This window comes from Carassius auratus, chromosome 11 (assembly GCF_003368295.1).
Source record: "Carassius auratus strain Wakin chromosome 11, ASM336829v1, whole genome shotgun sequence".
Lineage (NCBI taxonomy): Eukaryota > Metazoa > Chordata > Actinopteri > Cypriniformes > Cyprinidae > Carassius > Carassius auratus.
Genome location: NC_039253.1, coordinates 2,877,736 through 2,900,441, shown reverse-complemented (window position 1 = coordinate 2,900,441; position 22,706 = coordinate 2,877,736). Strand labels below are relative to the sequence as shown.

The 22,706-nt window shown below is 34.5% G+C and overlaps 1 protein-coding gene across 5 annotated transcripts in view; it reads right to left on the bottom strand.

Annotated features, from left to right (window-relative positions):
* Positions 1-834: 834 nt before the first annotated feature.
* Positions 835-22,706, bottom strand: part of LOC113110761 (cAMP-specific 3',5'-cyclic phosphodiesterase 4C-like) — a 61,412-nt gene continuing 39,540 nt past the window's right edge. For 4 of the 5 annotated variants that reach the window (XM_026274929.1, XM_026274930.1, XM_026274933.1 and 1 more), the window contains 14 exons: positions 13,016-13,192; positions 12,582-12,618; positions 11,994-12,064; positions 11,831-11,880; positions 11,570-11,682; positions 9,220-9,313; positions 8,874-9,043; positions 7,315-7,413; positions 6,904-7,068; positions 6,694-6,793; positions 6,143-6,297; positions 5,242-5,364; positions 4,908-5,090; positions 835-3,694 (listed from right to left, as the gene is read on the bottom strand). In XM_026274929.1, coding sequence (XP_026130714.1) covers positions 3,290-3,694; positions 4,908-5,090; positions 5,242-5,364; positions 6,143-6,297; positions 6,694-6,793; positions 6,904-7,068; positions 7,315-7,413; positions 8,874-9,043; positions 9,220-9,313; positions 11,570-11,682; positions 11,831-11,880; positions 11,994-12,064; positions 12,582-12,618; positions 13,016-13,192 — 1,942 coding nt within the window. In that variant the 3' untranslated portion in view covers positions 835-3,289. Of the gene's footprint in view, positions 3,695-4,907; positions 5,091-5,241; positions 5,365-6,142; positions 6,298-6,693; positions 6,794-6,903; positions 7,069-7,314; positions 7,414-8,873; positions 9,044-9,219; positions 9,314-11,569; positions 11,683-11,830; positions 11,881-11,993; positions 12,065-12,581; positions 12,619-13,015; positions 13,193-15,280; positions 15,407-22,706 lie in introns of those variants that run through there. The other variant, XM_026274932.1, reaches the window with a different exon arrangement.

Genomic DNA, 22,706 nt, shown 5'->3' with positions numbered 1-22,706 from the left:
AGATCACCATGACATCAATGGTCAACGCAAATGCAGTATAGTTATTATTGTCATTAATGTAAAGTCATAAAGAAAAAATACCCAAATAGATATTTTTGATAATAGGTGTAGGCTGTTAGCGGTTTTTATTTTTATTGTATTTATTTATTTATTTATTTTATTTTTTGCTGTAGCTACTAACTGTGCTAACTATTGTATTTTATGGTGAATTTTCCTCCTTAGTTGCCTAAAAAATTGTACAATGCAGTAATTTAATTTCTTGACAAAAGCATATACCCTCGAAATTGTATTTACTATTATATTACATATTTTATTATATGTAAGTTAATAAAGTGTATTATTATTGTACTGCAACAAAGTAAATTATTCAGTGAAAAACTATGCAACAAGGTTGCATGAATGCTTTGAAATTGCATCAGTGCGCTTCTAGCGCCATCTAGCGTTTAAATTAATATTAACGCAAATTACGATAATTTAATCACCCTTAAATTAAAAATTATTGTATTGTGGCGTTTATTTCATACCTGTTAGTTTGTAGGTTCTATATTAGTGTGACGTTGAAGTTCGACAAAACTAAACTAATTGATATGCATTTTAAATTACCTAGGCCTACATATTTATTTTCCAGAGAATGGACCAAAAATAGCTACTCATCACGGGACACATACAATTTTTATGTTCCAGTCAAACGCGGTTTCTAGAATGAGAATCCTCTTACCACAAAAGACGCCTGTAATAACTGGAGAGATGTGGTAAGCATTAGCATAATCAAAGCTTTTATACCTATCTTTATGAATTATTAATTTATGAATGATTGCTTAAAACCCCATATTATTTATTTAATTATTTTTATTGGCAATTCAGAACAGTCTGAAATAAAAATTGAGTATTTTTGGTTCTGACAGTGGAGAACAAGAAACACTGTGATAAACCGACTCTATCTGAAACATAATGTGACCACGACCTGTAAACAAACTGAACAAATATCTTTAACAATATCAGTAATATAACATACAGAGGACACAAATACATTTACTAAACACTAGTACAGAGAAGAAGACATAGTTATTTTAATATCATACAGCAAAATTCAATTCAGACACGAAAATGAATGTATGAATGTTTCACAGTCACTGCTTTAATGGCACTGAAGCTAAAGGGATGTGTTTTAAGGCTCTACACTGGCTTTTCTGATCTCTGAGATCGAGTGTGAGCAAGGCTACTGGATGAAATGGCACTTATAGCATCCATCTGGCCACAGGTTCTCTTCAGCACTGCTGGCTACTCTTAAATTGGGAATATTTTTAATTATAAAATTATCACGGTTCCTTGTTCCTTGTCTCATTTCTGGGCCACTGTATATGAAAATAAATATTTTCCAACGGGTTTCCCAAACACATCCCCATCTGTGATTGGCCAGAAAAAGAAGTATTCAAACCCCAATAAATAAAATATTCTTTATATATTGCAAAATTATTACATATGCACTACCCAAACAATAATTGTGATTAATCTCATGATTTCATATCATTAGAAGAATTTATTATAGTCAATTTAAATTTGGTCAATTTCTGAAAATTTTCAGAAAGCTAAAGCTAAATTTTCCTCCTATGTAATATCTCCTATGTAAAGCATGCATCGGACTGTATATAAATCAGTTCATTTTTATGGAATATATTGAGGAAGAAATCTCTGAAGATGATGAGAATATGAGAGCAGGATCTTATAGGGATCAGTAAACCACATCCCTTTATGTGAGGAGGACATGCATCCGGCTCAGAGTAAGGCTTGTTTGTGCTGAACTAGACCAGAACTTCCTGTTTAAATCCACCAAACAATCAAACTGGGGAAGATTTGGGATGCACTTCAGCTCTTGATAGCACTCAATGCAGGCGATCCCCAATTTTACAATCATGGGCACGAATATAAAGCACTGATTCACACACGAGTGTCGAGTTTAGGGGGTTTGCATTTCTCATCATTCGAGTTTATTCATAAATCAGTTTAAATATCAACCCTGTTTCTATCAGAATGATCATCATGTCCACATAGTGCTAATGGGTCAAGAGGTATAAAGGTATTTCAGTACAAAGACGCTTGTAAAGGGATTCTCCGTACGGTTGTCTGATGAGCCTAATGTTCTGTCTTTTAGATTACATTAGGTTCAAAACAAGATTATAAACAGATAGTTTAGTGACTGCACTTTGGAGTCTTGCTACATTAAAAAGAAATCAACATTATCCTGAGGTTGTTAACAATAACAATCCTGTCGCTAACCTGTTAAGGCAAGACACTACAAGCTAATTTTTTTTACAATTTGCTTCCATATAACATGCATTTGTTTTCATACTAGTGGAAAGAAAACATTCAAAATACAGATTTAAGTGTTCATTAAATTTGATATTTTTATGCATGTAGATTTAAATGACTAAAGATATATTTTAAAGAGTGTTTTAAACACGGAGTCAGACATGTTCACTTTAGTAAGCTTTACAGTGTGTAATCGCCTTATTTATTTATTTATACAGTTTTTTTCTGTTTGTTGACAGAACTTTCTGATTTGTGGAGTGATGAAAAGAGAAATCCAAAATCCCCTCTGCAAAAACTGTTGTAATAAGTCTTTACAGAGAAATGTTTTACAACAAATTAAGAATCAATGTTCTGATTTCTGTTCTGGAAACGTAAGCAAATTAGTGCATAATTTAATTATAAAATGCTTCATTTACATATTTAAACATAAAATGTAAAACTTGTAATACAAAATTATTATTAATGTTACTAATGTACTGTGGTTAATCCGCTGGAGAAGTATGGTGATCTGATAGCTAATATGTTTCGCTCCATTCACTTGTGGTGTCTTGCCTTAATATTTCTAGCAACTTTACCGTTTCATTCGACTAAGTTATTTCTCAGTGGCAAAGAAAGCAAAAGCATTAAGTTATCCATGATTAAAAAGGTTCAAGATAATAAATATCCTAGAGTCGAGTGAAAAAGTTCACATAATGAGTAAATCAGCTTTCCTCTGCAGTAGTCTCTCAAGGGAAGACTCATGTTCCTCTATGCGACTCTCACATGAGACCACGAAAACATTCATCTACACCTTTGGCCTCAGTCCTTATACAAAAGTTTGTGTCTGGGACACAATATAGCTTTAAAATACAGGCCTGTTTGGTCAGGTAAACCAATGTCTTTTTAGTTTTTAGTGTATGGTTGTTCTACTCAACCCCAAAATATTTCTAAGTGCATTTAAGAAACTCGAGTGAAACATCACTGTTAGTACTGGGCCTTGTTAGGTTTCCAGCTGCATGATGGATACGCTGGTCATTTCTTGGTCCAGTTCTCTTTCGCTGCTGTCTAAAACAGGAGCGACTCCGCGAGGGGACGTCTGCACATGCCTGGGGTCCATCATAGTCCTTGATTGGTCTTTATCTATGTGCTCTTCTTCAGCCTCTAGCTCTCCGTCCTCTTCCTCAAGAGTCAGCTCAAACTGGAACTTTTCCCCGGCCGAGCCTGCGATGCCCAGCGTGGCCCGTGAGTCCTGCTCTTCAGGGGTGGGCGATGGGCTGCGAGGGATCATGCTCTGGTACCATTCGCGATTGTCCTCCAATGTATCTAGAATGTCCTGAGCATCGGGGTGGACCAGATCACCCCATGTCTCCCATAGAGGATGGACGATGTAATCGATGAATCCCACCTTAAGAGACGATGATTAAACACAGTCTTCATTAGTACAGCATAGTAAAGGACAGGCAGCTAAATGCTGATTTTTTAACAATTAAAAACTCACGATATACAGGTGCATCTCAAAAAACGGAAAAGCTAATTTATTTCAGTTATTCAAGTCAGATTGTGTAACTCGTGTATTAAAAAAAATTCAATGCACACAGACTGTAGTTTAAGTATTTGTTTTTTTTAATTGTGATGATTTTGGCTCACATTTAAAAAATCTGTTCTGTTTCTATATCATAACATATTTTATTAATATTTTATTAATCTTCTTATTAATCTTAAATGCCAGTATTATCTTAGGCAGTCCTGAATTAAATAGTTTTTTTTTTTTGTAAAATTTTCCTTTTTTTTTTCTCAGTTTACAGCTAGATATTTTTAATCTATAAACACCTATTTATAGAGTTTAAGAAAAATATTAAGTAATATGGTATAGTTTTTTTTTTTAATAACTGGATTTTATACTTCCAATTTGCTAATTATTAAAATAGATTCTGTTTTATTGACATCTAAAGTCTACTGTTTATTTATTTATTAACAAAAATAAATTCAAATTTTTCTTCTAAATGAATCTACTGATAATAACAGAATAGATTACTATTAACTCCATTATTTCATGACATTTAGTGAATGTTGAGTCATTATATGAAACATCCTTAATGTACATATCAATACTGACAATTGTAAAAAAAGAAAAAAAAGAAATTGTAATATTTCACATTTGTCTCTCTCAATTTTATACAGCTATATTTTCTCATGTAATTGCATTCATACAGTGTGAGAAAAAAAACATTAAGCTACTTTTTTGCAAGAAAAACAGTATGTCAACATTTTTTATTTACATGCATATTCTACTGTTTATCAATGAATTTATTAAAACTAAATGCTTTTTTTCTCACAGTTAAAAACCCATTTATACAGTGTGAGAAAATATTAAATGTTATATTATAAAGACTTGGTTTTTGTAATTTCTCAAATAATAAAGAGTTATCAGAAAACGTATATCTATATTTACTTATTTATTGAAATATATTTTAATAATATCATAAGTTCACAGCCTTAAAAAAGTATTGTAATCTTCTCATTTTTCTCTCTTAATTTTTAGCAGACCCATTCCGACACCCCTTTGTGACCTTCCCAAACCCCAGCTTGCAAACCCCCTAAAATAGACATAATCACACCTGAGACTTCTCCACAGAAGCTGTGTGTTTGTCGCACATGGGGCTGATTTCTATGCCCTTGTCCCGCTCACGGTCCCCCTGTCTGAAGAGCTCCACCATGATGCGGTCTGTCCACTGTCTGTAGAGCTCCAGGGGTTTCGTGGGGTTGCTGAGGTCTGCGCAGTGAACCATATTCTGAAGCACCTTTCCAAGAAAAGAAAGATTTTTTTACCATTTAGCTGTTCAAATAGAGCTGAAAAGCCAATAAATAGTTGACTAGCCATCCAAAACTAGACCTAAATAGAGTAGTTTAGTAAGGAACTGTAGTGTATGTGCGTGAGTGAGACTCCAGTACCTGTATTCGGTCGGAGTAGTTGTCCAGCAGCAAGACTCCCAGACTGGTCACTTTCTTCGTTTCCACCATTGTCTTCAGGTCAGCCAGGAAATTCATGTGTTTGGACATATCAGTGGCTAATACCTGGAGAGACGACAGGAATCTGATATTAGAAGCATTAAAAACTGTTTTTAAAATGTCACATTTCATTTTCATGTTTCACTCAGGGTTACAACTTTGTGGTTTTTTTCTACATGTCATTCAGTCTTTAGAAATAAATCAACAAATACACAACGCAGTAGTCTGATTCACAAATGAATCACAGATCACTCATGAACTCAATGAATCATTCAGAAGCAGTCATTCACTCATACATCATCATTACTACCAGACATCTGGTTATGATTGTAAAATAGACCATTAACTGTTTTACGCTTTCCTTAAAGGCACCGAATACCATAAAACTTTAATTCTGCCATCAATTACTCACCCTATAGTTATTCCAAAAACTGTATGAGTTTTCAACCCTTTTATTATTTTAAATCCATTACAGTGTAGCCTACGAAACTATATAAAAAATGCAATTTAATGCTAAAAAAATAGTTTTTGGCAACAAGATGAACACTTCAATACAGGCCTACTATTAATACAGAAGTCCTCCGGTTTTGTTCTACAGTAAATACAATCGATAACTGAGGCACAAGATGAGGGCAGTCGGGTTTAAATGAAACAATAAGAGTGATATGAGATGAGATGTGATATGATGTGGAAAAACTGTCGAAAATACCCCGATGAGCATGTCTTTCCTGGCCAGCCACAACACTCCAAGCTGTTGGCGAATAGCAGACCCTGGAATGTTGCGGCTGACCAATCAGAATCAAGTATTTCAGAGAGCTCTGTAATAAACGTGTCAAAGCTTCACCATGTCTATGGTCATCTGTCGTAGGGACTGTCGCTGTTTCTTGCTGAGATTGCAGAAGATATCACAGTGGTCCTCCTGGAGAAGCTTGAAGCCCACAGCCAAGTGATGGTTCTCCAACACTGAGGCGTCATTGTACATGAGAGCGAGCTCAGAGTCTGAAAGAGTGAAGAGAAAAACAACCTGCTAAGGTCCCGCTGGGTTTTTAGTACTGACATCAGGGAGTTTTTAACAATTCTGGAGGACCAAAATTATTGACTGAATCAGTGATGTTTAATTAGCATTTCTCTGATGGTGCGTTTTGACATTGTCAGTGTCTAGTTCATTTAAACACTGTGGTAAAACGACAGCTAGTGCTGGATTAACAATATGGATGTTTTGAATCGATATTATCTATTATCTGTAGCGTGCCTAAATAAGATTTGCTTCACTTGTGTTTCCAGAATTTTCATTTTGGTGTATCACTAGTTTTAAAGAACTGTTCGTGTTGGGGACAGAGCCTAAGTGAATGGATTTGGGAGTTATTTTAATGGTTTGTCAGTAAAGAGTCATACTTGTGTTAATGAGGAACTGGTTAGACAATCCTGGATGGTCAACATCATGAATAGCACTCGCAAACAGAGCAGCCATGATCTCAAGGTCTGTGAACACATCCTGAAAGTCATAACAAAACAAAACAAAACAAACAAACAAATATATGCTGGTTTGTTTATAGGTCACTTCCCATGAGCACTATGTGTGTGTTTGTGAAAAACCATGCAGACCTCTAGGGCAGGAGTGGAGAGAAGAACGTGTGTGGACTGCACAACATCTGCTGCGTGGATATTGTTATGGTAGGCCACGTCCGCGTGGTAGTGATCCTCCAAAGTCATGAGGAAAGTTAAGAAGGTGTCTGATGGGATCTTAAAGGTCTTGAGCAAATCTCGTTCCTGACAATAATAGAGTATACAAAACATGTAGTAATCAAATATCAGGTAAATCTGCAGTTGAAGTCAGCGTAAAAATAAATAAGTAAGCTATTTTCAGTTTTTTATGAAATTATGAGCTTTTTCTTCTGGCAGTTCTGCTACGTATCTGTTGTGTTTTATTCAAGGGTATTTATAAAGAGTGTGAAATACAATAGCAAAGCAGTGCAAACATTTATGTCGAGAGATATTTCTAGACAAAAATCTTACCTGAAAAATGGTGTACATTATGACTGTTAGTGGCCGATTCCCAGAATACTCTGCTATCTTAAAAATATCTATTCCCCATCGATTGATGTCGTCAAGCTCCTAGAGTGAAAAAGATCATTTTACTACATTGAAGAGTACTAATAATAATATACATAACATATAACAACAACAATAATAATATAGCACTATGAATCTCTGAATCTGATGTAATTTAAGAAAGATATCACAAATATTGTATCAAAATATTTCATATATAAACAAATTTCATATATATATATATATATATATATATATATATATATATATATATATATATATATAAATTTACATATAGTATATAATACATATATATAATACAAGATTATTTATTTCATTTTTATTTTTCAGTGATAATTATTTCCTTGTTTACTCAACAAACCAGTATTAAATCTATTAAACGAAATATGGATTTCTATAATATTTATGAGACCTTTGAGCTCTATATTATTTTATCAGGTAGAAATTTTGAGTAAAAATAAAATAAAAGAATACATAGATACAATACGTATATTAATATATGTTTATCTTGCTGTGGACAATTAAAGGGGGGGTGAAATGCTCGTTTTCACTCAATATCTTGTTAATCTTGAGTACATATAGAGTAGGACTGCATCCTTCATAACTCCAAAAAGTCTTTAGTTTTATTATATTCATAAGAGAAAGATAGTCTGTACCGATTTTTCCCGGAAAAACACGACCGGCTGGAGGCGTGACATGTGGGCGGAGCTAAAGAATCACGAGCGCCAGTAGGCTTTTGCGTTGAGAGCTTTGACATTATTACAACGACTCGCTCCGAGCGGGGCTCGAACCCGGGTCTCCGGCATGGGAGGGGACGCACTAACAAGGATGCAGAGACATTTGAAGCAGTTTTACTCAGCGCCTGCGGTTCCAACACACGATCGTGACCCTTTTTCGTTGGGACTGCATTATCTTTAAGAAATAAACGATGTGCAAATCCAGCAGAAGTGCCCTTAGGACCCATATAAGGAAATTCCGCTCCATCTGACGTCACACAGAGCCATACTCGAAAAAAACTTTCCGTAACTTGTGACAAACCGGAAGGAGTATTTTGGGAACAGAAATACTACTTCAAACGTACAACTTAATTTTTGAAACTTTGTCCATGTTTAGCATGGGAATCCAACTCTTTAACAGTGTAAAAAACTCAGTATGCATGAAATAGCATTTCACCCCCACCCCCTTTAAGAGTCAAAAAGGGTGAGTATGTTTCTGCTACAGAATAAAAAAAAAACAGACTTTATTTCTTGCAGTTCTTAGAAAAAAAGTCAGAACTGTGAGATATAAGCACAAAATTCTGACTCCTTTCCTCACAATTCTGATGTTTCCCCTCTAAATTCTGAATTTAGTTCTTGCAGTTCTGTTCTGTTTTTTTTTTTTTTTTTTTTTTTTACATTGAAATCAAAAAATTGTGATTTGGTAAAAGGCAATAGCAGTTCTTAGTTTATTTTTTGTAATTCTGATCTACAGTAGAACTGACACATAGTGAAATAAAGGGACACCTCGGCCAGGCGGCTCTCGTGTTGTGTGTTGACTCCAAACCGAGGGATGCATGTTGGAGGGAGACTCGGACTGGGGATCAGTTTCCTCACTCCACTTATCTGAGACATCGGGCGGCGTTTTTTCTCCTCCTTACACGCTGCTGACAAAATCTCCACATCATGCTGTTTTTCTGCAACACAAACACAGAATACGAGAAAAGCCCTGAGCTAAATTCAGAAAGGAAAGACAGAATTTGGGAAAATAGAAGAAAAATACTATATATTCCTCTGAAATAATACTGAACACACCATATCATAAATCCAGCTCCTAAATTTGTAATTAAATTTAAATGACAAAGTCACTCACGTAAAATTGTGCTTGCTATGAACTCCGACACTTGGTTTCCTGACCGGCTGGTCTCTGACAGCTGGGTTAGTTCCCTGTTGAGCATTCTTTTAAACTAAAAAAAATACAACAAATAAAATGAATAAAACATTAGAAACATTATATTTTCAATTATATTTATATATATTCACACTCACTATATTCTATTTTCTCTTCAGATAAAACCTCCATAAGGAAATGTATTTTAACAACAACTGATAAAACTTTAAACCCAGACCAGCTTTGAGGTTGTAAATCGACTGTATGAGCCACAACCAAATGCACCTTTCCTCCTCGTAACCTTCCAATGCCCAAGACTCAAGATCTCACTCCCCAACATCAGGGAGAGCCGCCAAGAGGCAGAGGTCCCCTTAGCCGGAGCCTTTTCCCATAGTAATACTCACCGTAATATAACATCTGAAAAGTCTTTGTAGTAACGTTGGGACAGTGACTATTCCCCCTAGGGGAAAAAGGCCCTACAGAGATCAAATCCAACCCAATGTGGAGGTAACATGAAGATCCACCAATGGACTTACAGAGGAAGTACCACATAAGGAAGGTACTGGGGTGGGCTCCACATAAGGGGAGATCTACCAAGACCCATGCAACACTGGGAATTGCATTATCAAGTCTCCCTACACTCTCAAAATACCTTAATATTTGTAGAAACATGATTTTATGCAATGAGCATACATTTATCATTTCTATAAATACAACCATAGATGAATGTATAGTTTAAAATTACTCTGTCATTTTTACTTTGCTCAGTGTCATTTGCAATGCTTCATGGGATTGTATTTCTTTTCCTCACTAAACCTGTTAAGTACACAGTCTCGTACCATTGTATTCTTGTCTAATCTTTGTATACTTTTTGTGCTTAAAATCATAGTTTGCAAGATTGTGATTTTCCTCAGAGCTGGTTAGTTTGGTTCATGGCTTCATGGCTTAAATCCCTATGGGGAGAAATACTTTCCGAAACCAGAGAGAGTGGGCGGACACTAATGCAGTCTATTATACTCCATTTATTGTGCTTATGGGACTGATTTCAGTACAATAATAACAACAGCAACTGATACAATGAATAGAAGTGTGAACGGCAGATGAAGAAAACGAGTGTGTATCACACTGCCAGTGATCAGCCCTGCAGCACAATATTCCCTTTCATCACACTTTTACCCAGTTACTATGGTAGCTGAGTCCATACCAAAAGCTGTCTGAGGAAACACTTATTCAGACACAGTGTATGTCAGGGTTATGTAATCATGCATCAGCAAAATGACTTTCAGCCCTGATTAACACATAAATGAAAATGAATATGGAGCACTGCATTGAAACACCACACTTTTGACTAGTAGTAAACATACTGTACAACAGTGTGCCTCGTGCACTGCAATAGCTGAAACCACTCTGCCAACATTTATTACATACAAGTTTCTCTTTAGCATTGTACTGAAATATGCTGCCATTGTTTTGCATTGTTGCTATATATATAACATCAAACAGGAACTCAATTCAGAGACTGAGTTATAAGTTACTGACATGTTATTATTAACATAAAGACCTTACAATCAAAATGTACTACCTTCCTGTACCCCAAAAAACATATTAACAGGCAATTTAATCTATTAAAGTATATTTATTAATAGAAGTATTGTAGAAATAGTTCACATGACTCTTTAGTTCAAATGTATTTTGAAGTCATATGATATGTGTGTTATTTTAGTATTATTTATTTATTATTATTGATATTCTAAAAGGGTATTTATTAATATTAATGTTATATATATATTTTTTTTTACTAATATATATAATATTAACATTTTATTAATAATCTAATTTTAGTTAATTTAGTAATTTGAATTTCTATTATTGTTTTTTAAATATTTCTGTTTATTTTTGTTTTAGTAATTTTATTACTTTGACCTACTGTATCTTGTTTCAGTTTGCTGCCAATGCAACATTTCTAGTTTTTCATTTTACATTTTTATTTTATTTTATTTTATTTCATCTCTATTTCAATGAAATAAAATAATTTTTAATAGTTATAATTAACAGATAGCTTTTAAATGAGCCAATGAAAAGTTGAACTATGAGCTACAGACTTCACATAATGACACAAAATCTGCTCCACAGACGGCATGTTTGACTTGTGAGCAAGAGAAGTGTACTAATATAGTGAAAAGGTTGTACTGTAAGGCCAGTTTATATTGCTTTTCAACATTATCAATATATTTTCACTGCATGGATAAAAACAGCTGATACATCATCTCATTTTCTTGTGAGTTCAAATGATTCAAAATGTCACTTTTGACTGAAATATTGCTTTAAATACCTTATTGGAGGCCATTTCGCTGACAGAGTGGCGTGTTTGCAGGGTCTCCAGCTGGTCCAAACACCAATCCAGCTCTTCAAGGGTCTCGACAGCAAGTTTCTGATATGCCTCATCTGAAACAAACAACCTCAGATGTCAGAACATTGATAATACGTTAATGATAAGTATGCGGATGTTCAAAACATTTACATCTATAATCGAGGTCTACAGTAAGGAAAAGTCCTCATCTTTGACTAGACCAGCTCATGTTTTTACACTCACCGGACAGGCTTGTTTTACAGGCAGACTGAGGGTTAGCGCCTGACAGTCTCCTATTATGAAGGAAAAAGATTAAAGAGACTTCATATGACAACTGTTATAAATCTTCCTCTTATTAATCCTTCCATTCACTGCCTGTCTGAAGGTGTTTCGGCTACATACTCACTTGTTGCTTCTGTCTTGCGAGTGGGTTAAAGCTGCAACGTTACCCCTCACTGTTCGCAGACTGGCAAGAACCTACAGTACACACACACACACACACACACACACACACACACAGGCAAACAAACATATTACACATTCAAGTCTCTACACAATACAATGGCCACAGAACTACAGAACACTTTCTTACACAGAAATTATTATAATTCAGTGTGCACAGTACCTTGCACAATTATATGAACTCTTTGAAAGTGCAATATAAAAGCTTTTACATATATATATATATGCTTTTCAAGCAACACAGCTGTGTTTTTTTCTCTATGAATCCACATTTTTGATTGATTCAATAAATCAATATATTATTCATAAAGACACTCACTTGCTTTGTTTCTGAATCAATCAGCAGTTTGAACAAATTTAATATTTCATATGTCAATATTTATTTATTAAAACCCATTAACCTAATAGCATTATCTATGCAATTCTAATAGCAGTGTAGATGTCTATTCAGTGATTTGCTCATTTAACACAATAATGACATCATTCATTTAAGGGGTAATATTTAAGATTACCGAATTAATAACTAACTGACCTGAGCAAATGGCGTTACTATCATGTCCTCTCCATGACTGCAAAAGAGAAGTCAACAATCATGATCAAGTTACTTAGCAAGACAGCAATATTGGATTTATTTTCTTAAAGCAATTTCATTTTTTATTTGTAAATGATTGACTGGTATATATGTAATATTTCTCAAACAACTTTCCACTGTGGTTGCCAAGTCCCTCTTACTTTTTATCCCCCTTTCCTCTAGTCACAGACTAAATCATTTTCTTCAGTTAATCATTGATTAATTTAAATGTGACGCTTTAGTTATCATAAACGTATACATTTATGTACTTCTCTCAAAAGCTACATGCTGAAATATGGAAATAATAATTAAGAGGGAAACCAGAATATCCATTGAGTCAGTCCAGTGACAAAGTACTATGACGTATTTTGCTTTAGTGCATTTTGAAAACTCACAGCTCGCTGGCCGCCGAGGAGTTTCTGGACATCGTCTTGGGGGAGAGGTCGAAATCCGAGTCTGAGCGGTAAAGGAAAGACTCTCGTCTCTGGCTGTTGGCCTGGAGAACCAGTCCTGAGCTCGGACTGGGGTCCAATGGACTGCGCCCGATTGACAACCCATTTTCCACATCGAAACTGCAACAGACAGAGGTGACAGGAAGTTAATAATATGAGGGAACGTTTTGACAGCCAAAAAGAAGAAACACCAGACATTTGATTAAAGCAATACTGAAAATGGCAACAGCCATTCTGCCAAGAGAAAAGGACAGAATGATGTTTATTTTTAATATATTCTGAAAGAATACAGGATCTCACAACTCATGAATTTTCACAACTCATGGTTTCCTCAAAGATTGCACAAAGAGTGTAGACGACCACATGAAAGACAACAGATTGGCTGTATTACCCTTATTTGAACAGAATATCTCAACAGAAATTGCTAAAGTAAAATTCTATTTTTGTCTGTGATTTCAGCTCATTATTGCTTTTTCTGTAACATAGATGTGTGTGGTTGCCATCTTGGGATGATGAAGTAAACCAGAAAATTGGGGGATTTAAATGCATATATCTGGCAACCGCAAAAAGCTTGTTACTAATGCAAGATAATGTAAACTTTTTCAACATAAATAACCAGCGGGCGAATATTGCACACGATAATGCTTAATAAATCAAGTGGAGCAGAAATCATCATCGTGATAATAAAATTACTTTATCGTGCAGCCATAGTTTCATTCATGATTGTCAGTAAATGAAGACCGCTTCAAATAGTTAACACAGAAAGAAAAGAAACAGGGCTTCATTTGTAGGACTGTCTGTAGGTCTGAAATCCAGATGTCTCTGCTCTGATTCAGACTGACTTGATGAGAAAGTGAGCCAGGACTGCTTTTGGCTTATTTATATCAGTGGTGACTGAGGGTCTATTTTTAGTTTCTCAGGTAAAATGTTGCTTCTCTGCATTCAAAAATCATAACGTGACTGGGATGTGAAAAAGCTAAATGACTTAGCTAAATGGCTAAATAATCCTGAATCCATATTAACTTTAAAGCATGTGCATCAGTATTGATGAATTACCGTATCTCATACACTGTTCGTGTGATTTTGTCTTTCTCTTTTTTAGTTTTGTTCATGTCTTTTGTTCAGAATTACACATTTTTCTTCAAAAGATTTGAAGTTAAGTTTGAATATTATTTTAGGAAAAACATTTGATTTTATCTCTTTTTTTTAAATCTGAAGTAAACCTTCGTCCTGATGTTTTGGATGGACTCTAAGCAGCTGGTCTTCACAAAGGCATTTATGAGCAGTGCTGAACTGGCACTGAGACACAGATGTTATCATTAAAAACACCGTCCCTGAAACAACAAGTAGCTTCTTTGACAATAAAGGCCAAACACGACCCCATTCTTTCTTTAAAGTTTTTTTTCCTGGTGGGTCCCAAAGCCTGACCTTGGCACTTTAGAGATGGGAACCCAGATGAAAAAATGAAGCAGTCATAAAGTCACACACACACACTCTCTCTCTCTCTCTCTCTCTCTCTCTCTCTCTCTCTGATGCAAACTCTGAATCAGATGCAAACTCTGTGTTAATCTATTTGAGCTGATTCTGGATTCTGCATATTTTTTGTTTTTTGAAGTCATCATGTGCATTTTATGGTACATATGCTTCAGCCATAATTTAACTATTTTATGATATTACATTAAACTCATTAGACCCATTGCTCAGTAGAACTGTGCAAATCCTGGTAAACTCTGAGCACAAGAGAAATTCAAAATGTTGGAAATAAGATAGTATTTATTATTGTGTATAAACATCTAACAAATATACCTTAAATGTTTGTTTATAGCTAATAATCAAAGGAAATGTTTCAGACTTGTAGTCAATGCTCTGTTTTCCAGACTAAAGCACATATGTACATATATCAAAAATCTCGTCAACATGCATATGTTATCAGACAAACAGCCAGTATCATGACAAGCAAATGAATTATGTATGTGGTTTTGGGGAAATAAGATTTATAATAATGCATAAAGTACAGAGAACAATGCCAGAATATGGTACAATTACAGCCTACACGACCTTTATCTTTATCAGAATTCAGTATTGTGTATCAAAATCCATATATTTCCACAGAGAGGGAAGAGCAAAGTACAAAATACGCGTTCTGAAGAGCAGACTGACAAAATGCTGGAGTTTGTATAATGTGGCAAATGTCAACAGTGAACTTACCACAGTACGTGCTTTTCAGCAGATCTCGGTCGCGTTCGCAAGCAGACCGCCATCCTAACTCTCAAGACTTTTAGGAAAAGGCCTGGACGCAAATCCAGTGACAACCTTACCATATAAATATTTCCTGAAGAATAAAAAGATGTATTTCTTACATCTGATTAACCAGTTTCATTTGATATTTTTTTAAAAGACCTTTAATTATTGAAATCCAAAGACTAAAATATAACGTGCATATTGTGTTTTTACTCTAAACACATCCAGTCCTTTCTCTTTCTCTCATATTCTGACCACACACACACACACCCACACACACATAATTGCTCTTTGCCAACAGACAAGTTGCAGCATGATAAAGCTGACAGATTTGTAGAATACCACAGAAACACACGTCAGATAGCTTCAGGATCAGACATGCTTCACAGAAAAAATAAGAAACTGCACTTTGCAAAAAGAAAATAAATCCTCTTTTTAAAAGTATTATAGATTTTTTTCATTGTAACATTATTTTCACGACAATTGAATATTCATACTATACATTCAAAAATATTACATACAAATTATAATATAAACTGCCATAGTTCTAAAATAGAATCTTCATTTTTGCAAAATGGTGCACTTTTAAATTTGTAGTATTATTTATTTTGATTTTAAAGAACAGGCAGATTCACAGGTAATAAATTATGAGTATCATCCAGGGTAAAGAGGTAGATTAGCTTAGTGAGAATGATTAGTACACAGTCACAAGTAAAATGTTAGTACACACTGTTTACTCAAGGTATAAAACAAACTGCTTGTACAAATATTGTACGTGGAAGTAAGGTAAACGAAGCAATATGTAGAGATGATTCTGTTATCCAAGTCGTCATCAGTGTAAGTGATTCCAGTGAACTACATGTTTCATAATTCAACACACATTGCTAATGTCATAAGATGTGAATCTTAATGCAGGGGAGAAACTAATTTAGTTCAACAGAATATGGAAAGTTTAAGGTATTAAGCAGAATGTGGAATTGTAGTTTAAATTTGAATTTTAAACTGAATGAAATTCAAACAAATTACTTTTTGGATATATATATATATATATATATATATATATATATATATATATATATATATATATATATATATTAGTGGTGGGCATAGATTAATTTTTTTAATCTAGATTAATCTCACTGTGATCTTGAAATTAATCTAGATTAAAATGGCTCATGCGAATTCTACCGAAGGCATTCAGAGTATGTATGTTACCCAAATAAAAAATTGACAAACAGTAAGTCTTTGAGAAGGGGTTTATCAAGCTAGGTGGTGCATTAGAAAAGGGGCTCATCTCCTGTTTCCAAAATACATAACAAAGTGCTTGAAAAAGCTGTAAACTAATTCCACATTGCACAAGGTGCAAACAACCTTACGCCTGTTTCACACAAACTCCGTCTGCAGTGTGTATGCATTGCATAGTTTTTTACGCACCCATGTTAACGGATTCCAGTTGCGTTCCAGGAGCGTTGCGTCTGCAGCAGTGCAGCGATCGTTTACGTACCGAGTAGCGAACTGCAAACGTGTCCTTTGTGAAAGCACATCGAGTGCATACGCACTGCATACGGAGTATGTGTGAAACAGGCGTGAGCAGGCCGTAGCTGGGGTCAGCGGGGACCCGGTGAAGGTTGTACCAGTGGGCCCTGTTTGAAATTGTTTATTTGTATGTTTGTTTATTTTTATTTATTTGTGCTAGTTACACAATGTTTAAGTTTTCTTCAAGTTTGTAAGTGTCAAGGTACTGAAACCAAATAATTAAATGTAAAATAGCACTGGATAGTCTTCAATGTAAAAATGAAATATACAATGAAACCTACATTTATTCAGACACCTTCAACATTTCTCACATTATTACAGTTTTGCTATATATATTTATCAAAAATTATATCTGGTTTCTGAATAATTTTTGGTTTGACTGTTAAAACTACAAAGTAATGCAGTCAAGAGCAGTGAGTGATTTTCATTTTCATTTGGATTAACATTACAGCAGACATTAGCTAAATTAGGCGCGGTCCCTTTAAGAGAAGATGAACGCATTTTATATAATACACATCCCATTTTTGCCTCAACTGTTTACTTTCACTTAAGAAATAACTGACAGTTTTTTCGAGCATAATTTCCAAAGTGGATATTTTGACATATTTTGTATGTATTAGTTGGCACAATTCAAAAATAAGCAAATTCGATGTTCTAGTGTTGAGACGCCTTTCTCTGCGTGAACCCTGAACACCGGAACACCGGGAGTACTGAATTGGGCTCTTTTACATATTTTTGTCTGTTTAAACTGCGATTTGTATTTGTTCATTCAGGTGCAGGAGGGATTTCGTGGAGAACATAGCAGAAGAGAGCTCGGTTCAGTGTCGCTGTCCGTGATACGCGTCTCTCTCTCTCTCTCTCTCTCTCTCTCTCTCTCTCTCTCTCTCTCTCTCTCTCTCTCTCTCTCTCTCTCTCTCTCTCCGCACCGAACATAGTGTCAACTGTCCTGAGCATCTTTTTAGGCTGTCCTCAGCGAGTCAGTTGTATAAAATATCAAGGCGAAATTCACCATAGCTTGCTTAATATAGACCCAGCTCCCAACCCATCTTTTGAATAGATTAAAGGCGATATTTTTTTATCGCCCGATACGAGTCTCACGTTAACGCAGCACGTTAACGCCGATAAAGGCTGACCACTAATATATATATATATATATATATATATATATATATATATATATATATATATATATATATATATATATATATATACATATATAGTAATTGAATTATATAAAACTATGTGCCTAACATTTTGTGGGTCTGCATAAAAATATTATATATTGAATATATATATATATATATATATATATATATATATATATATATATATATATTATAAAAAGTTAATTCTAAAAAAATATTCTGAAAAATTCATTGTTTTCAACAATGACAATAAGAACCATAATTATTAAAGATCAATTAAGAATATTTTTTAATTACTTTTCATGCCTGTATTACATTAGTGTATATGTGTGTATGAAAAACTATGTGCTTAACATTTTGAGTCTGCATGAAAATATTGTTTTGAATATTGACATTATAGAAATGTCTAATTTCATAAATTATGATTTTACAAATTTTCAAAGTTGATTCAAAATTTCTGAATATTGCCCAAGTCTGACACGACTACATTATAAACTCCATTACACATTATAAAATGTAGTGACAAAGAATGAACCCAACCACACATGATCTCCAGCTGATGATTTTAAACACTTTCAAGTCATTACTGTGTTTCTGCCTGTTCATGTGTGACTCCGAACACTGGAGACAGACAGGACGCCAATCCCACCAGGAGCTCATGTTATGAGAGAGATCTGGGATGGTGGGATCAATAACCTCTTGGTGTGAAGAGCACGATGAGAGGTCTGCAGTAATAAAGGACAGTTCTTCTCCCTCGTTCAGCTGAACACCAGCTGTATTCCAGAGCTCTGACTCTAGTGTCTCTGATTAGGAATCGGTCTTTATTTGGAACATTGCTTCGATCGTGACAGGACAGGACACATCGCTTACTGAGCAGAGCCAATTAAAGTGCACAGTGGCCAGTCATAAAGACCCAGTGCATGATGGGCCTAGAGCAGATCTGGGGAGATGGACGGACCCCGATTAGAGGTGCAGATGTGGCTTAAATCTAAATGTTCCAATAAATGTGTAATTCAAGGATGACCACTGCAACTTCCTGCTCAAATTAGGTAATAATCACCCCAAAATGAATATAAAACCTGCAGCCACTTGTCATGTGTTGTCTCAATTGGGCCACAAAAGCAGTTAAAGGAGAATTTCACCCATAATTGTCATATTGTCATTTCTCACACGAATTTAGTTCTAAACCGATATAAACCTTGGTTTTTATAGTTAATCTAAAATTAAACCGTACTTAAAAAATTAAATGATTGTTAATCGTGATTATTTTGCTCGCCGAATACAATCGCAATGATTGTCATTTTAGAATTTTCACTTTTTATCCGAATTATTTCACTTTCACATAACACTCGCAGATTTATTTAGCAAGCAAACGAAAACAGACTGGCTTCATTACACATTTATTTGAGCAGAATACCTCAATATCGAACACTAAACGCTAAAACGTACATGTTTTCAATTAATCTGCGCTTTTTCGAAATGTGATCAATTGAAGAAAATTGAAAACATTTTTGGATGGGGGATTTACACTCTGAAATCTGGCAACCGGAAGCCATGAAAGCCTGTGGCCACTTGTTACCAAAGCATTCAAAATAAATAACCAGCAGGCAAATTATTATCAGCATCTGATTATGCTTGAACTAAGACAAGCAGAAATCAGGATCATGATTAAAATACTATTTATCATACAGCTCTCTATATATTAACTGAAATAAAATATAAAAACATTTCATTTTGGCTAGCCGCCAAGGCTACATTTATATTTTCGTTTAGGTTAACTTAATGTTCTAAACGACTTCAATACAAACTATATAGACATACAAATTAAAACAAAAACTACCAAAAACTAGAATTCTTAAAAGTTTAACCAAATTTTACATGAGTACAGTATATATAAAAATGAAAACTGATTCACAATATTAATAAAACTAAACTAATAAAGTATCTCAGTGATACTAAAATAACACTCAAATGAATATATCAAGGGAGTTTTCACACATGGCCCTTTGGAGCATTTTTTCCAGAACCTGGCATGTTTTATCCCTTACTAGTTTGGTTTGTTTAAACTTATGAACATAGTAATCATGCTCAGATCCACACCAAAATAATCGGTCCAAAATGGCCTGAATGAGATGGTCCAATCCTACTGTTGACTGAAGTCTGGAGTTGTTCGGTTATGGTGGAAAAACAATCTGATAAGACGCGGTCATTGAATCTTTCAGTGTAGAGGATGAGGAGAAAAGGATGAGATTTTTGGGGGTGAACTATCTCTTTAAAGTAATGTTGATTCAAGACTTATTATTGTAGATTCAGAAATATTCCATGTGCGCGCACACACACACACACACACACACATTTCTTTCCAGGTCACTAACAGAGACCGATCACAGCAGACTGTGTTGCTGTGCACAATCCTGAAAGTGACGTGAATTTGCTCTGAGATAAAAGACATGGTTGATGTGTTTGCGATAAAGACCTCGTATCTGCATTACATACTGCAGTATCAGTGTAGGTTATAACTACTATTTCCAAACAAAAGCATTTGGCAGTGACAGTGTGGCCCTTCATATACTGGGAGATCATACGTCATATATATAGTGCTCACTGATGGTATTTACACACTCCAAGGAACTTCAACAGATAACAAGGAATTACAGTACTATGGAAATACAATGGTACAGGACATTCATGATCGTGTAGATAATTTATATATATCATTATAAACCTATAGTACCATGTCAGGTTATTTCATACCAAAATCAAAATAATAATTTTATTAAAATATGAAATAATTAAATAGATGAAGTGGTAAGCACATTCCACCCTTTAAATACCATAATGGGTCAAAAAAAAAAAAAAAAAAAATAGAAAAGAGAGCAATTTTTTTTTTTACATATACTTTATATATATTTTGTTAAAAAGAAGACCTAGACATAAATGACAATTTTGAATGAAATGTGCTTACTACCTTTTTATATATGTAAATATCATTTGGAGAATTTTAAAGGCGATTTTCTCAATATTTGGACTGTTTTGCACCCTCAGATTCCAGATTTTCAAACAGTTGTATCTCAGACAAATATTGTTCAAATAAACCATACATGAATGGAAAGCATATTTATTCAGCTATCAGATGATGTATAAATATCAGTATCGAAGAATTGAGACTTAAGCAGGGTCACATTTGAGATGCAGTACACAAACTGACAGGACCACTGTCCAAATGCAAAGAAGACGGAAACATATGGCTAATCCATAAACTGGTAACGAGTTACTTTGAATTCATTTAAAGAACCAACTTCATAAGAGTCATTAATTGGTGAATCAGGCTAATCTGGTTGTGTGTGTTTTATTTGCTGTATGCATTTTTATATTAAATACACCAAGTTGTGGCACTGCTGTAAACAACATTTATCTAATTACACATTCCAGGTTCCCACGAAGGACTAAACTAAAAAGTAAGTCTTTGGCAGAACTTAATTCATTTGAAAAAAAGCCTTTTCAAACATCTTTAATAACATCTAAAATAAAATGTAAAATCTCTATGCATAAAATATCTACTATAATGCTACTAACACAACTCAATGTTTATCACAACATAATTAGACGTGTCAAATGACCTCAAATGAGTCTGCTGTTAATTTTTATTAATGAAGACGACAACGAAAAATATTCGTTAAGGATAGTTTTTTTCTGTGACCAAGACGAGACGTTGACGAGCGAAAATATCTGATGATAAAAACTATGACGACATTTATGCCACGTCTTCGTTACCAAAACGAGACAGGACTATAATTTTATTTGAGGACTACCAGACATACAAAATACATCCTAAAGATTACTGGCTACCAAAATGCGAACTAGCGCTCTAAAACAATGGCCTCAGGATCCAAAAAAGGTAAGGATAAGGTGACCAGATGTCCCGTTTTTCCCGGGAGTCACAATTCATTGTCGATTAACTTAAAGTTAGTGAAGACGGGATGATAGAAGTACTCTCTTTTAGTGAACTTGAACAGGTGGGTGAAAACTGAACGTGTGTATTACATGCATGCCTTCCGTCTTAAAGGAGCAGCATTCCTAATTAAGTACCTATCTGTGTCTGTGTCATTAATGTTAACCAACAAAAGATATTTTAGGTAAACCTACTGCATCTGAAAAATTAGTTTAATTTGTATCTCTTTCGTATTTGTCTTTTTTTTATTTAAATTGTAAATTCTATATATTACATTTATTTTCAAAGGGAAGTAAAAAATAACAATTGTCATCATTATTCAAGTTTTCCCCAATTCAATCCTTGATTCAAATTTTTCATTAGCTTAACTGATTTGATCTAAAGAGAGAATAATTAATGACTATTTTTGTTTGAAGACTACATATCAAATAGCTGCCGAAATAAATGTTGGTAACTGCAGCTTAACAAAAAGTAATGACTAAAAGTTATGACTAAATGTTGAAAAAAATGCAATGGTTTTTCGTTGACTAAACCTAGACTAAACTATGAAAGACTCAAATGACTAAAATGTGACTAAGACTATAAAGCATTTTCGTCTCAAGATAAAGACTAAGACACATTAGTCCCCGCCCACTTTTCTGGCGGCACTGTTTCCGGAAGTATTTTCTCCTAAATTTTGGGATTTAAATTTTTTAAAAATCTTTGTTAATGTTTCATAATCTATGAACCAAACCAACCAACTTCTAGGACAATCACAACA